General features: G+C 34.0%; 1 protein-coding gene across 1 annotated transcript in view; it reads right to left on the minus strand.

Moving 5' to 3' along the window:
* Nucleotides 1-15,470, minus strand: part of Lama2 (laminin subunit alpha 2) — a 571,380-nt gene that overhangs the window by 157,427 nt on the left and 398,483 nt on the right. Inside the window, exons 31-32 of the mRNA XM_071613037.1 lie at nt 12,564-12,650; nt 8,469-8,662 (exon numbers count right to left, since the gene is read on the minus strand). Of these exons, the coding sequence (XP_071469138.1) occupies nt 8,469-8,662; nt 12,564-12,650 (281 nt within the window). The remainder of the gene's footprint in view (nt 1-8,468; nt 8,663-12,563; nt 12,651-15,470) is intronic.

Genomic DNA, 15,470 nt, shown 5'->3' on the forward strand with positions numbered 1-15,470 from the left:
CAGAGAGGGGCATGCCCAACTTGCCACCAGCTGAGTCCCCACACTGTGGTTGGGGTCATTCCAGATACGTCCAGGCATGGCAACAAAAGTCCTGTCTTACTGACCCCAGCCCAAATTGCCAACCTATAGAATCTTGAGGCTACGCTGTATATAGCTGGCATTGTACATTTCAGACTGGCAGCAATAACTAATATACATTTCTAAGTTTTGCTGCTATAATTCAGAGTATGGATTCAAATGAAAGACTTTGACTTTGCAATTCACAAGTTAAAAGCAAGCATTTGTAGCAATTCTTAATATTATTAAGAATTATGAAAAACATGAAGTTTCCCTTTCCAGGGAGCCCAAACAAATTCTATTTATTTCTAGTGAGGCTGTATTTTTGGAAGATAATCCCAGGATTGAAGCAAGTAATTTTCACTTTTCAGCTTCAAGATCCCGAAAGGTATTTGATAATATGATATCTCACCATGCTTTTTAGGGTAGAATGTTCTTCAGGAATCCTGTGGTAGTCCTTTCTGCAATTTATTTATAATGTATTACTCATCTATCTCCAAAAAGGAATTGAGTTGGCTTGTTGATAATAATATAGCTAGAGGCTCCTTATTGTATGATTCTAGAAATTGCCAGGGAAAGTACCCACAGTTTGCTTAGTTTTTATTTCACATAAGAATAAACCAGGAGCTGGAATGGAAAACTAGATCTGATTTACTGTGATCTACTACAGAGTAAATTGCTGAGCTAGAATGCCAAGAGGCATGATGGATACTGATTTTTCTCTCATTTATTCTACCCCCTGCCCATCTGCTTTAGTTCCTCATCTTCAGTTGCTAAAATGAAAATGTATTTAATTGCTCTTTCAAGGACTCATACATTCCATTTTATGTTTCTGTGTACAAAGGTCTATTATTATCCCATGTCTTATGGTCTTTGTGTTTGCTTTTGGGAGAACCAAGTTACAATCACATTTCCATAAGTGAAAGGTAAGTTTTATAGTATGCTCCAAGTAATATACTAACATCTGTCTCAATGGGTTCAGAAAGACTTATGAAAATGGTAGCCATGGAGATTTTTTCAAAGCTTCTGTACAAGTCTAGTACACTCAGTTATAAGGTAAACACACCAGGAATTGTGCCCTTTGCATAATGGTTTGCTGTTTTTTTTTTCTGACACAAAATATTTCACTTATACCACGAGCTACTTTTCTTTGCCCTCAAAAGTCTGAAGTGTCTGCCAATAGACACTGGAAATGGGATGCAATTTAAAGATGAATTTAACTCACTATGATGGGAAGATCTGAAGAGTGTACAGAGATGAGGAATATTCACATTCTGTAAACAATTGCTCTTTGATAAGGGTGCAGTGTAAATTAACACCTGTCTCATGATCAGGACCCCAAATAACCTCACCAAACAATTTTCCTAATTCAGCAATACAGATAAGATTATAAAGTGAAATCCTGCCTAAAATGCATGAGAGCAAAAGCAAATATTTCAAGACTATGATTATATTTTACATGACTAAATGTTTCCAAGGCTTTGCCTATAAAAGTGTCAGAATAAATTTGTGTCTAATATTAACAAATGCAGTACTAAATTCAGATCGTTATAGCTGGGCACATGTAAGGGGCAAATCATGCAGCCAATATTACAGATCTTTCTGTTAGCAATTAGTACAAAATATTGCATTTCTACCAGAGTCCCCCATGCATAATAATGACTGGCTTACTGTCACAAAAATTCACAAACTGCATTCATGTCAAAGAAGCGGAGGCTGAAATGAGTACACTGAGCATTTTAGAAAAGGCTAAACCCCTTTGCCAATTTTAGATAAAGATATATAAATTATATGTTCTATTCAACTAAGAATAATGGAGTAAATATACATTTTGACAAAAGATAAAATTTATGTGTTAATGTGCATATTTTAAATTAATTCTTCTAGAAGAATAGCATTGATAGTTCCCCTGTGTCTGGATTTTATATTTCTCTCTTTCCCTTGACCTCTTCAAGAATAAAATTTTAGATTAACATAAATTTAGGGCTTATTAAAATGGATCCAGTTATTTTATATTATTTATAAATAAATGTATAAAAAAATTGGTCCAGACTCATTAAGAAGGCATTTTATCTGTTAGGTTTGACAAGAGGTAAAGGTAATCTGTAGGTTTTAGCTGAGACTGATAAATCTGTGTGCCAAGTAGTAAAATATACATATATATAATACATAAACTAAATCAGAGTCTATAAGAAAAACAATGGTTCAGAGATGGTTCAGAGATGGTATAACTTTTCAAAAACCAAATGAAAACTTTGAAAATTTGAATGTACTATAAATAATAATGAGATTATAGCTTTTATCTACACAATATTCACTATATGACAGGCAATGTATCATGTTTGCTATCATTATCTCATCTAATTCTCACAGTAGTTCTATTAGGTAAGTACTATTAATATACTTTTTTATAGATAAGAAAAATAGTCACAATTAGGCTGTTTATGAATCTATAAATAATGCATGTGCAGAACTTAAAGAAAAGAAAAATGTAAACTGGTCATAAAAGTGATTTTCTGTGACTTGAAGAATCTATAATTAGAGATAATTATATAAAACTGGAATTAAGCCTAAATGAAGGAAAATATTGTATTAGAAACAGATGAGTTGCACCAAACATCATGTCTTTGAAAAAATGGTCACTAAATAACAATGATAGTAATAATTGTTAGGATTTATAAACCATCTATTATGCTTAGACATTTCATATGCCTATATATAGTATTTTATTTCTATTTTACAGATGTTAAAATAAGGTTTTGAACAATTAACTAATTTGGTGTCACACATCTTTTATGAGATGGACTAGAAATCAAACCTTCTATGCCATTTTATTGTATTCTTTTTGATACCAAGAATTGAACTCAGGGGCACTTGACCACTGAGCCAGATTCCCTGCCCTATTTTGTATTTTATTTAGAGACAGGGTCTCACGGAGTTGCTTAGCACCTCGCCTTTGCTGAGGTTGGCTTTGAACTCATGATCCTCCTGTCTCAGCCTCTGGAGCTGCTGCCATTATAGGTGTTCACCACCGTTCCCAGCTCTAAGCCATTTTATAAAAGCAAAATTCCGTGCAATAGAGAATTGTCTGTTTGGGGGATGCCACAAAAAGGAGAAAGATTAGACTGTCTTTTAATATATCTAATTTTAAAATCATGTACTTGTAATAGAAGTCAATAAAGCTTTAGGGCCTAGCCAGAATAGAAATCAATGAAGAATTCACTTTATTTTTAAAAGCTTCACTGAAAAAAAAAAAGGAATAGTGATCATGCTTTTCCAAATGTCAATTCAACATGCAACTCCTTAATCTGTTAACAGAACAGTTTGCTCAATGTGGTGTGCAAATCACTGAGACTCTCCCTCAATGACTAAAAAATTTATCCAGAATCAAAGTGACAGTTACTGCTCCACACACTGGTCCCCTGGATCTGTGCTAAGAAGGTTGGTGACAAGAAATTCAAGCATCTTTTACTAATGAAACAGATGAGTAGATGGTGCAAAACAAGGGAAACACAAGTGGTTTTAACGGATTGCCAACACCTGGATTTGAACAGCATGCCATGGTTCAGAGTTCCAAAAGGCTCTAGTGGACACATTGGCCTTGGAAAAGGAACTTGGACACTAAAGTGGGGGTAGAGATAGGGTGATCTTCAGGGTGCTGGGATGGAGGGCAATGACATACAAAGTTATAGATTTTAAAATTGCCTTTGAAGATCAGTTGATGTTTTTTCACATTTTAAAACAGAAAATCCTGTTTTCTTTACAGTGATAACAATATTCTACTATTTTGAGCCTAATTCTTTGCATAGAAAACAATCACTGTCAATATTAATCAAGTTTGATTATATTGAATAAACAATGCTCTAGTGATAATAAGAGCCTTTGTATTGTTATGGTAAGATCTTTGGTGGTAACTGGCTGTTAAAAATAATAATCTTGATAGTGTCTCTGTGGATCAGTATCAAGGACACTTCATGATAGATTTTTTACATTAGCTAGCAAAGTTTTATTTTATATTCTATATTTTAAATAAACTGTGACTATAAATAATAAAAAACTGATATACTCCAAATACTTTATATGCAGTGATTAAAAATAGTAAGTATCAACTTGATATTTATTAAATGCTATTTCAAGCACTTTTTGTGGCATAACATCTTGCCAATAGCTATTTATTTTATCTTTTGGTTTTCTGGGAGATTTATCTATTTTACCATGCCATTCACAATCTATTTTAAACATCACATGAGTTACTCTGTTAAGTATGCATCTGAGGAAAATAGGACATGAACAAGTCCAAGTTTTTCACAATATAAAACTTTACTACTGAATAAATAATGACTTTCTTGCTCATTCTCAAATTTCAGAAGTGCAGGTAATTGTAAAATGACATGTCAATTATGAATGAGGGTTGAAAGAGGAGGATGGATTTTTTTCACTTACTAAGGAGAAAGCCAACTTGCGAAATCCAATCAATTACCTATTCAGATTTCACTAACATATGCAAGTGAAGAACTCCTTGTAATAATAAAGAACTCCCCCAAATAATTCCTACAAAAAGAAAAAAGGCTCTGAAGTTAGTCTGGGTACATGGCTAGTGTGCCTTTTTTCCTACAAAGGGGACAGCCTACTTGACAATCTCTGATGAATTAGCATCTATTAGAAATATTTTATAAGTCTTTTATAACTTAGTGGAGAGACCCACAATGTTTAACAGAAAAAAAATAAGACCTTATTGGCCTTGGATAAATTTAAAAGTTGTTTTTTTTTTATATATCTGTAGTCCATTTTATTTTTATTTTTTATTCAGGTAAAATGGATTCTTAGAGGAGAAGAAATAAATGAATAAAAGACTGACTTCATTAATGCTGAATATATCAGGTAAACCATGTTAGTTTTCTGCATTTTCCATCAGGAGCCAGCAGAGAGGTTAAGAAAATAAGATTTACAAACCACCTATGTTCAAACAGTGAACCTTCGGAAAGTGATTTGTGTTGGTCAGCTTCCCATCATTATAATGAAATATCTGAGACAATTAACATATAAAGAGAAAAGGTTTATCTAGGCTCACATTTTTGGTGCTTGCAGTACAAGATTAGCATACTCATTGCTTTCGGCCTCTGGTAGACATTTCTGATGGCAAAGTCTGAGAGTGGTTGGTGGAGCAAACAGCTCACCCATGGTAGAGAGTAAAAAAGAGAAGAAGGGACTAGGTCCCACAGCCTCCTTTGAGAGCAGACCCCCAGTTACCTAAGGACTTCTCATAAGGCCCTACCTTCTTAATTTTCACCACTTCTCAATAGAGTCAACCTGGGGACCAAGCCTTCAATACATTGACCTTTAGGGGACACTTATCCAAACCATAATATGGCTTAAACTGCCTAAATTTAACTTTCTTATCCCACAATGGTGATGATAATGTCTAGGGATACGGCAAGAATTAAAAGAGCTGCATATGAAGCAATTAACATGGTGCCTGCAAAAGATCAACTCTCAAAGTGAGCCTTTAAAAATTATGATTATGATGATCTTGTTTTTGGTAGAGGGGCTTCTTTGGAGACTGACTAGTGTCTGCAGGTGAATATTGCTTATTTAAGGCCAGGTGCTATTCTGCTTGGTGGAGCTGATCACCTTGGTGTGGCTGGATTTGACTCACTAATTGTGTGACACTGAGGTGTAAATACTTCCCACGATGGACACAAACTATTTGTTTAAATTCATCATAATACTGGAAATCTCACATACAAAAAGCCTATGTCCCACAGGAAATTCCATGTTGAATTCGGTAAAATTCTGGCTTACTCACTCTCAACTGGCCTTGGTGGTGATAAGTCTCTCTGGCAAAGCTGGGTGGTCAAAGGAAACTCTTCTATGACTTTTGTATTTGTTCTGTACTGTCCAGTCTTTCAGCAGAATTTTATCTTTTATTATATAAGACTTTAATTTTATGGTGCATATGCAGATTCTTTCCACCAACAGGTAGCTTGCCTGAGATAATATAATGAACATGCCTAGGTCATTTATTGTGCATTTAAAAAAAAATACAAACTCTTGTTATGGGCCAATTTAAAGTGTGTCTCCTAGAGAATCAACTATAGAGAAGAAATTTAACTCTTCTACAATATATGCTACCACCCTATATGGGTGCTTGTTTTTGTAACAGGAGAAGCATTTCATTTTCTACAGTCAGCACCACATTAAGAACCAGCACCACAATCACTTCTCTTGCTACACATCTCTACTTTTGCCCTCACCAGGCTCCCTCCGCAAGCTCACACCCCTGGGCCTTATGTACTCTCAGGATGATCACATGTGATAAAACAGGCCCTGCAGATCCAAGGAGCCAGCAGAATCTATGCTTTGGACCCTTGATCTAATTTAGCTTGAGGATATAAAAATGTATTACAAAGAGAATTGAGAATAAGTCAGAGTTTTGTCCTCACTTGTACCTTGTTTTGTTAAGTCATTTAAAAAGTAGGTGTAGAAACTGAGTCCTGGGGAAGACTAATGTGATAGAACCATGGCACATTTTTCTAAAATTGAAGAAAATTCTAAAAGACAGCAAGGAAAGTCTAAAGATATTCTGTGTGGCAACTCTTACGAGTTCACCTAATGAAGGACAAAGAGGAAATGTTCTACAAGTCAGCAGACATCACCAAAGCTTAAGGAAGGCAGCATAAGGAACACCTATACATCATAATTACAAACTTCAGTAAGGGTTTAATATAAAAATCAACCCTGTAATTTAGCATTTTTATAGAAGAAAATTCATGAGTTAATCAAGAAGAATTAATATTCCAGAAGAATATTTAAATTTCCAGGACATAGCAAATGAAGTGAATACCATGTATATATAGCAGGTGTGAATGCATTTCCCTGTGGGATAAGAATAACACAGGAAAGCATTGTAAGGCTGTGTAACTTTGTAAGTGGAAGATTGACTCTTTTGTTAACCTCCAATGGGACATCTGGAGATCAGAAATCCACACATGTGATAGGAATAAGATTTTTTAGGATTAATTTACTAAAAATGTAAATAAGGTATCTGTCATTAATAGAAAAAGAACTTAAAGTCATTGCTGATGAGTAGAGTGCTATTACACTTTCAAATGAATGTTCAGAAAAATAATTCATCATTTTATCTTTCCTAGATTTTAATGTCATATTTGCATTAGGAATATCTACATATTATCTAGTTAATTATATTTATACTAATAATTCAACCTGAAAACAGTATAGAATATTTAGTAGTACACTCTTTAATTATCATTAGAATATATCTTTATACTTGGAAAGAGTGACTGTATATACCAATAACTGGATATGATAATATTGATGCATATGATTATACTACAATTTATCTCTTCTCTCCTGTCCGCTTTCACATTTATTTTTACTTGAAATATAACATATTTTTCATTAAATATAGTTGAAATAGAAAGAAAATATTTAAAAGCTTATCTACCCAAACACAGCCAGTCTTAAGTTCTGGCATATTTTTAAATCCAGCCTTAGCTTTTGAGGTAACTCTTATAAGACCAGTGTACAAACAAAAATTTTTCTAATTAAAACACTATTAATACAAACACACATGTAAGATGTTAAAACAAAAAATACTGGCATGCACAAATGCATTTAAAAAGGTAAATGTTGAAGTAAAAGGTGTTAAAACAGATTTCCTTAAGGAAAAGTATATCACTGTACAATGTTCGCTTCTTAAATTTTTAAATAACCTATTTTAGATTAGAATTTTCAGAAAATCCAAGAACTATATTTAACTACTCATTTCAATGTATTTTCAATATGGCACTACTGAATTCAGAATCAGTTAAAGGAAGGAAAGGGACAGAGAGACAGCAAACTGCTCTCCATTTAGTGTATGTGTGAGTAAAAATATTTAAATACTTGAGTTCATGCTCCCAGGTTTTGTAGTTCAAGAGAAATTTACAAAGCAATATCCCTATAGATTTCCATAAAATCTGGAAAAATAAAAATCAGTTATAATTCAAGGCTTAAAGTACCTGCCTAGTTGATTACAAATTCAGAAGGATTCAAAAAAATTTTATATACTCAGATCTTTAATCTGTCACAAAGGCAATGCCAACTTTAGAAAAAAAACTATAAACCCTGAGATGAACAAAATAAATAAATAAAATTTGTCTCCAGGAACTTTGTTGTGGGTTTCAATGAAAGGACCAAAGCATGCTGGGGATTTTCTCAGCTATTCATGGCTCAGCAGGATGGAGTCATAACCAGTAGGCCAAAAGCTGGAGGTGAATAGATAGTGTCAGAACCAATGGAGAGGAGCCCTTGGTATTGCAAACAAGAAGAAAAGTCCATTTTTCTCATTCGAAATGAGACAGAAGGGGAAGCCTAGGTCCTATTGCTAAACACTTAGTTAGTATACGTACAAACACACTCCGAGCCCTCGCGTGCATGCCAGTGCTTGCAGCCGTCACACTTCCTTCCCGTGGCTCCAGGGCGGCATGTGCAGAGTCCTGTGACTGGGTCACAGGGGACAGGCAGTGAGCCATAGGGGTCACACTCACATTCTTGGCAGGAGCCTCCAGGGCTGCTTGGACTGCCAGTGTAGCCAGGGGCACACCTGGATTTAAACAGTGACAAAGCAAAGGTTAGGCAAGTCACATCTCTAAATTATTTGTTTGAGTGTTTGAGTGTGTGTGTGTGTGTGTGTGTGTGTGTGTGTGTGTGTGTCTATTTGTTTCATTTTTAAATGAAGCAAAATTGGTATCAAGAGTCTATAGATCAGGAGTCAGCAATCCTTTCCTGTAAAGGGCCAGATAGAACATTTTGTGCTTTATAAGCCAAAGACAAAGTCAAGTTTATGCACTGAGAAAGAAAATTTCAAAGTTTCTTCTTGTTGGTAGAATTCAAACCATAATAATATCAACAATAATAGAGTATAAATTATTTCATAATACAAATCTACTAAAGAGAATTACTAGAAGTCTTTGACGTATTAAATTTAAGTTAAATGGAGTTCAGATTTAGTGCTTTCAAATCATCACATGATTGTAAATGTTTACCTGTAAATGCCAAAGAGAACCAGGCAAGGGCTAAATTTGGCCCATGGGCTGTAGTTTGCCTACCGCAGCTCTAGTTCATAAACTTTTCTTAAAAGTTTCTTTTTAAGTTTCTTGGCAATAAGCAAATTGGATTTTCTATTGAATTTTATTGGTGTTTCTTTTTTTACCACACCTTTTCCAAGATGATATTCATTAGGTATCTGGGAAAATGGATTCATGTTGAGCAAATAAAACACATAGCATTGACTTAAGAAATTAAAAATAAAATCAGATTGCGTGAATCCCAAATGCCATCCACTCATCAACTTTCCCCCCAATCCATGAATCTATTCATCTGAGTATATACCACCATGCACAATGATACTGCAGCTTTACAAGATGCTAGCAAAGTCATATGTTTCTGCTGTGCTCAGGACAATCTCAGATTACCTGTTTTCCTAGCTAAATTATTAAAAAAACACTTCCTTTTCTTCTTTAGAGTGTCAATATATTATATATATGATCAGTGTAAATATAACCAACAGTCAGATTTTTTTTTTTTTTTGTACTGGTGATTGAACCCAGAGGCACTTAACCACTGAGCAACATTCCCAGCCATTTTTATTTTTTTATTTTGAGAAAGTCTCATTCAAAAGTCAGGATTTTTGTTCAACATGTAAGTAAGAGAAGGTCAGAGATAGTAGGGGGTTGGAGCCAAAGGTATAAATACTAATTGGATAATTCTAGACCATTTTTAGCAGCTTGGGACTATGAAAACTTGCACAGCTGATTCTTTTTTTTTAAATATTTATTTTTTAGAAGTAGTTGGAAACAATATCTTTATATTATTTGTTTATTTTTATATGGTGCTGAGGATCCAACCCAGGGCCTTACATGCTAGACAAGCAATCTATCATTGAGTCACAACCCCAGCCCTGCATAGCTGATTCTAAAAGTTCATTCATCCTGTGCTAGTTAGAAAAGGTGAAGCATAAACTATTTGTAACATTAGGCTTTCAGACATTTATGCTTTTGATTGTCATTTTCTTTCCAATATAAGATAACAAGTGCTTAGTAAAAATACTATTTAAATGAGTCCACTTAAATTGTTTCTTAACATTTGCAGGTAAAATAATTGTATTCTAAGCAGGTTCAGACTGTGTAAATCTTCAAAGAATTTATGACAAGAGTAATGAGGATAAAGTTTGGGAAGGGTTTCTACATTACAGGGACACTCAAGAAATTTAGGCACTTTAAGAGTTGAGTTAAGTTTGAGCAGGTGGTAAGGTGATTTAAATGATTTAAGATGCTCTCAGAAGTGGGATGAGTTTATTTGGAAGGTTACAATAAAAATTTAACCAAGACCTTTGGTTTAATTTAGCTGAATAGAAGCAATTTTTCAGGGAAATATAACTGATCATTTATATGTTAGAGATGATAAATGCAAAGCTTTAACAACGTTCAAGAATTGCAAAAACAATTCATACCATTCACATTTGATAGTATATGATCCTGCTCATCTTATATGCTGTATGAACTGTCAACTCTTATTCATTAAACATTAATGGATTTTAGAAATGGATTTCTGTAATCACTCTGCTTTAAGATAATACTTGTCATCATGGTATACCTTTCCAGTCTTTTCTATCTATAAACATGCTTTTGTCTATAGTGGTGATTCCAATTTATGAATGCAGCTTATTATTGCAGATAATTGTGTTGGTGTGAAAGAATGCTTTCATTCACCACCCTGCTGGTGATTACAAGGGCATGCACTGAATATCAGCCTAAGCATCAAAACTAAAGCACCCTGGTGGAGAGAGAAAATATATACCTTTATCATCTATAATCTACATACAAATAATGTATGTATTTTCAAAGCAAATGAAAATAGTTTTGGATTTTATATTACAAGTTGTTTAATTGCTACTAATTTTGGTTGGCATAGAAATTGTGAATGCACTGTTATACATATGCAAGTACAGAATATTGTAATTAGAGTAACCACATACAGATTTGTATTTGAACTCTATCTTATGAACTTATACAAACTGCACTGGAATTTACAAAATTTAAGTATAATTATTTAATTACCTTCCTGTTGTCATTATTAATATAGACATTTCTGATTCTATATAAGAAGATTTTCTAAGTGAGTGATGATAAATATTATTTAATATTAGCTTATCTTTTAAAATTTTGATTTCAAAAGCTCCTAGAAGAATCCAGCAAAAGAATGGGTAAAGCAGGACATGGAAAAGAAAGACTCCAAACTATGATGTGATTGCAGTAAAGCTCCAGTGTTAGAGTGATTCCATAGAGCGTTCTGGAGTATAAATAGCATCTTAAAATCTGTTCTGCTTTGAGACAAAGGAAAGGGACTCTTGTACTACTTCACAAGGTAGTTATTGGCTTTGAGGCACAAGATGAAGATGGGATGAATTTCCCAGACTTTTTGTGACTCTGCTGGAGAGGAGGTTTTCATCTGGGTGCCTAGGCTAGGTGTCACACACATCACTGTCATACTGGCAGTGTTAAGTAGATAGAATATCAGCTATTCTTCTAAGACAGATGAGGAAATACGGGATCCATCTAGGTTGGTGGAACTAAGCTAAGTTCATGAAGCTCTAGAAAACTTTTTATGCTCTCAATTCTGCTATAACCACTATGAGTTTTAATGGTCAATATTATTACTTTCTGTTATGTTAAAGATGCTAAAAGTGGTGATGACAAGTTTGAATAGCTAGGATGTTAATATTATAGAAAATACGTATTGGGAAGATGTTAGTTACAATCTTACTTTATAGTCTGGAATTGTATTGCTTATTTTAACATTTGTTATATATTTAGAATTCAATTTAATATCTACACATTTGTCTTAGTAGATCCTATAAATTACTACTGTAAGAAGCAGCATGAAATAACATTGTTTACTGTTGATTACGGGAAATGAACAGCATCTCATTGTTTGAATAGTATACTAATTAAAAATGCTGACACCATTTACATTCTGAGTTAGCCATATACCTGCCAATAAAGGGTCACTGGGCTAAGAACAAATGATGTGTGTGCAGTTATCATTATAGTATTTTGAAGACAACATTTTCCAGTGAACTAAAATGAGAAATATGTAGCCAGCTTTTTATTATTGGACACTACTGATAAGCTTTTGAAAACCAATTTATTTGTTATTATAAAATTTATAAAATTAATTTATAAAATTTGTGCCTATTTATACATTTATATCTCTATATATTTACTAAAACCTAAATTAGTTGTGAAATGATTTGGAGCTTTAAGAAAATCTAAAGTTAGATAGAAGTAAACTTTCTCCAGAAAAAGTCTAAAGATATAAAAATAGTTTTGTAAGCATCTAATTTAAACAACTAGAAAAAATGAAAATAATGAAATTATTGAAATATGGGCTTCTCTGTGGTGAACCTTAGCTATGTAACCTCCATGTGTCGTGACTGCTAGTACCTTTCACAGTATTGGCCTTCATATCCCCGTGGACAAGCTGTGCAGCGGTAATCATCAATGCCTTGGATGACACAAGAAGGGCTGAAACTGAATCAGAAAAAGAAATATCATGAAAATTTTTTTTCACTCATTTATTTCAAGGTGGTTGGTTCATATTTCTAAGATAATCACAAAGGTCATATTTTAATCATTGGTAAAGTTCCTCTTTAAGGGTAGGGTGTCACAAATGTTACTAATAATAGTAAATAAATCTTGGTTGGTGTTTGATGAATTACACTAAACATTTCAATATTTTGGAATTTCAATGATTACATAATAGCCATGAAAATATTAGGCACCTAGCAAAAGAGTCCCCTTGCTCACTAATCAAAAGATAAATTGGACTAGAATTTATGCATATCTCTCTGATAGAATAGGCATTGCTGAATGTCTTTTAGGTTAAAGGAAAGAAGAGGGCATAAAAGCTATATATACATATCGTGTGTGTGTATGTATGTATGTGTGTGTGTGTGTGTGTATTTTTTTTTTTTTGAAAGCTAAGTTCAAATTACCACTGGTACTTCAACACATGAAGTATGAATAAACATTTCAGTTGTAATTAGTGTGCTTTTTCTAATTGACATCCAGATTTCAAACTACATATTACATTAAACACTAAGTAATGTGATTAGTATGAGCACAAGAAGAAAAGAAAGCCTTCTGTAAGAAAATGAATACAATTTACTCATCATTTTACAGAATTTTCTAATGATTAGGTCTTCTATAACTTGTTTTCACTACAATGCTGGTAGGCCACAGCCTGTCTGCCTTGCTCCAGGATTTCTGATTATCTTACTGTATAATAGAAAGACTTGAAGAGACTTGAAAACCAAACTGTATTATCATGTAGCTTTGAGTTGTTATAAACTTCTTTCAAACAGGAAAGTGCTACATTTCAATTGAATAAAACTGTTTGATTCATTGGAAACTTAGGAAAAGAAAACTTATTTGTTGTAAAACATCAATGCTGGAAACACCATTTTTCATTTTGGTTGATCTGCAAAACCACTTGATGCTAAAAAGGCAGCAGTGACAGAGAAAGACCTTGTTCTTTGGGTCGGGTGCCAATAGGACTCTATTTTAACTATCTTTTAATGCATTAAATCAATAGTATAAGAATAAATGATAAACTCTAACTTTCGCAAACTATGTGAACTAATGAATCTAGTACTTGCAAACTAATTATTCAAAACTATTTTTTTGCTTTCACCAAAAAATAGAACCACAAACTCATAATTGACACAGTTTGTCAAGTGTTTAGCTCTTTAAGACTTGATGCCAAATGCATCTGTTTGTACATATACACACAAATTCATATACATATATAGGCCCAAGGAAATAGATTTTGGACATTTTAAGTGCAAATCTAGATTACATTCATTTACAGTAATATAATATTACCAAAAATAAAGTACTCAGAAAGTAAATAACTAGTGTGCTATAGAGGAATGAATGAAGCACCACATAGGAGTGTAGTAAATCTCCTTGGAGAGTGGATACCATTTTGGAATTACAGTACTCTGATGGATCGTGCTTTCTCCCTATATCACATAAAAGGGCTTCTGAAGATGGAAGTAGGAATCACAATTTGCCTGAGGTTAGAGTTGATTCTTTTTGTTCATACCTCCCTTGTCTGCTCTCAATTCTCCTTTCATTGACAGAACCATGTAACAAGCCTTGTGTTTTTCTCTTGGTGACCACCCTTTACCTTTCCCTGTGGTGATTCCAAACTCCCTTCAACAGAATTTTTGACATTTATAGAGTCTCTCCCTGTGTCACTCTGTGTGGACTCTACGGAGAGGAACTGGCTCCCTAGAAACAACCTCCTTAGTTTTGATCCCAGTTCAGTTGTTTCTCCTTTTAATTTCCTTTGCTGGATCTACATCACGTCCTTGATCTCCTAATGTGCTTCCAAGTTCTGTTTTCAGATTTTTCCTCCTCTCTCCTTTCTTCTCTGACAATTTCATCCATTCTCAATGTCTTTACATATTGAATTTACATTGACAGATCTAAAACTGAGCCCCCTGTCCTCTAAAAAATATACCTGATTTTTCTATAATTATCTCCATCTTAGTCAAAGGTCATTCTGTGCTTCTATTTGCTATGCCAAAAACTATGGGGTCAACTTTGTCTTCTTATTTCTCTCACATGCCACATAAATTTTATCTGTAAACGTCAGTGGTGCTACAATCGGAAATATCATCACTGCATTGTCCTGGACCAGCCCACCCCTTGCCATTGGAAGACATTTTTGCCTTCTGTGTCTTTAAAAAAAATTTTTTTTAGTTGTACATAACACAATACATTTATTTATTTATTTATTTATTTATTTATTTATTTATTTATTTATTTAGCTCTGAGGATTGAACTCAGTGCCACACACATGCAAGGCAGGCGATTTACCACTGAGCCACAACCCCAGACCCTGACTTTTGTATCTTTAGTTACCCATTGGAGCTTGCTGATTTCATCATTGCCACTCTCTAACTCATTTTCTCTACTCCTTCCCTGCTGACCTCTGCTGTCTGCCATGCATGGGCCAGAGGGACCTGTCTCTGGGTCTGGGCATTTGCTTTTCTTCTGGCTGGATGCTCTTCTTATAAATATTCAAATGGTTTACTCCATTATTTCATTTGAGTCTCTGCATAAACCCCGTCTTTCTGTAGAGGTCACTGACAACCCTATGTAAAATTGTACTGTGGCCACTTTATATTCACCGAGGCTGCTTTATTTTTCATGGCAGTATTTGTTACCACCTGACATTACATTATCTATCTATTTATTTATTGTCTTACTTATGAAAAATGTAAGATCGGGGAGAGCAGGAAACTTGGACTATTCTGCTCACCTATCAATTCCCAGCATGAA

Source organism: Marmota flaviventris, chromosome 6, assembly GCF_047511675.1.
Source record: "Marmota flaviventris isolate mMarFla1 chromosome 6, mMarFla1.hap1, whole genome shotgun sequence".
Lineage (NCBI taxonomy): Eukaryota > Metazoa > Chordata > Mammalia > Rodentia > Sciuridae > Marmota > Marmota flaviventris.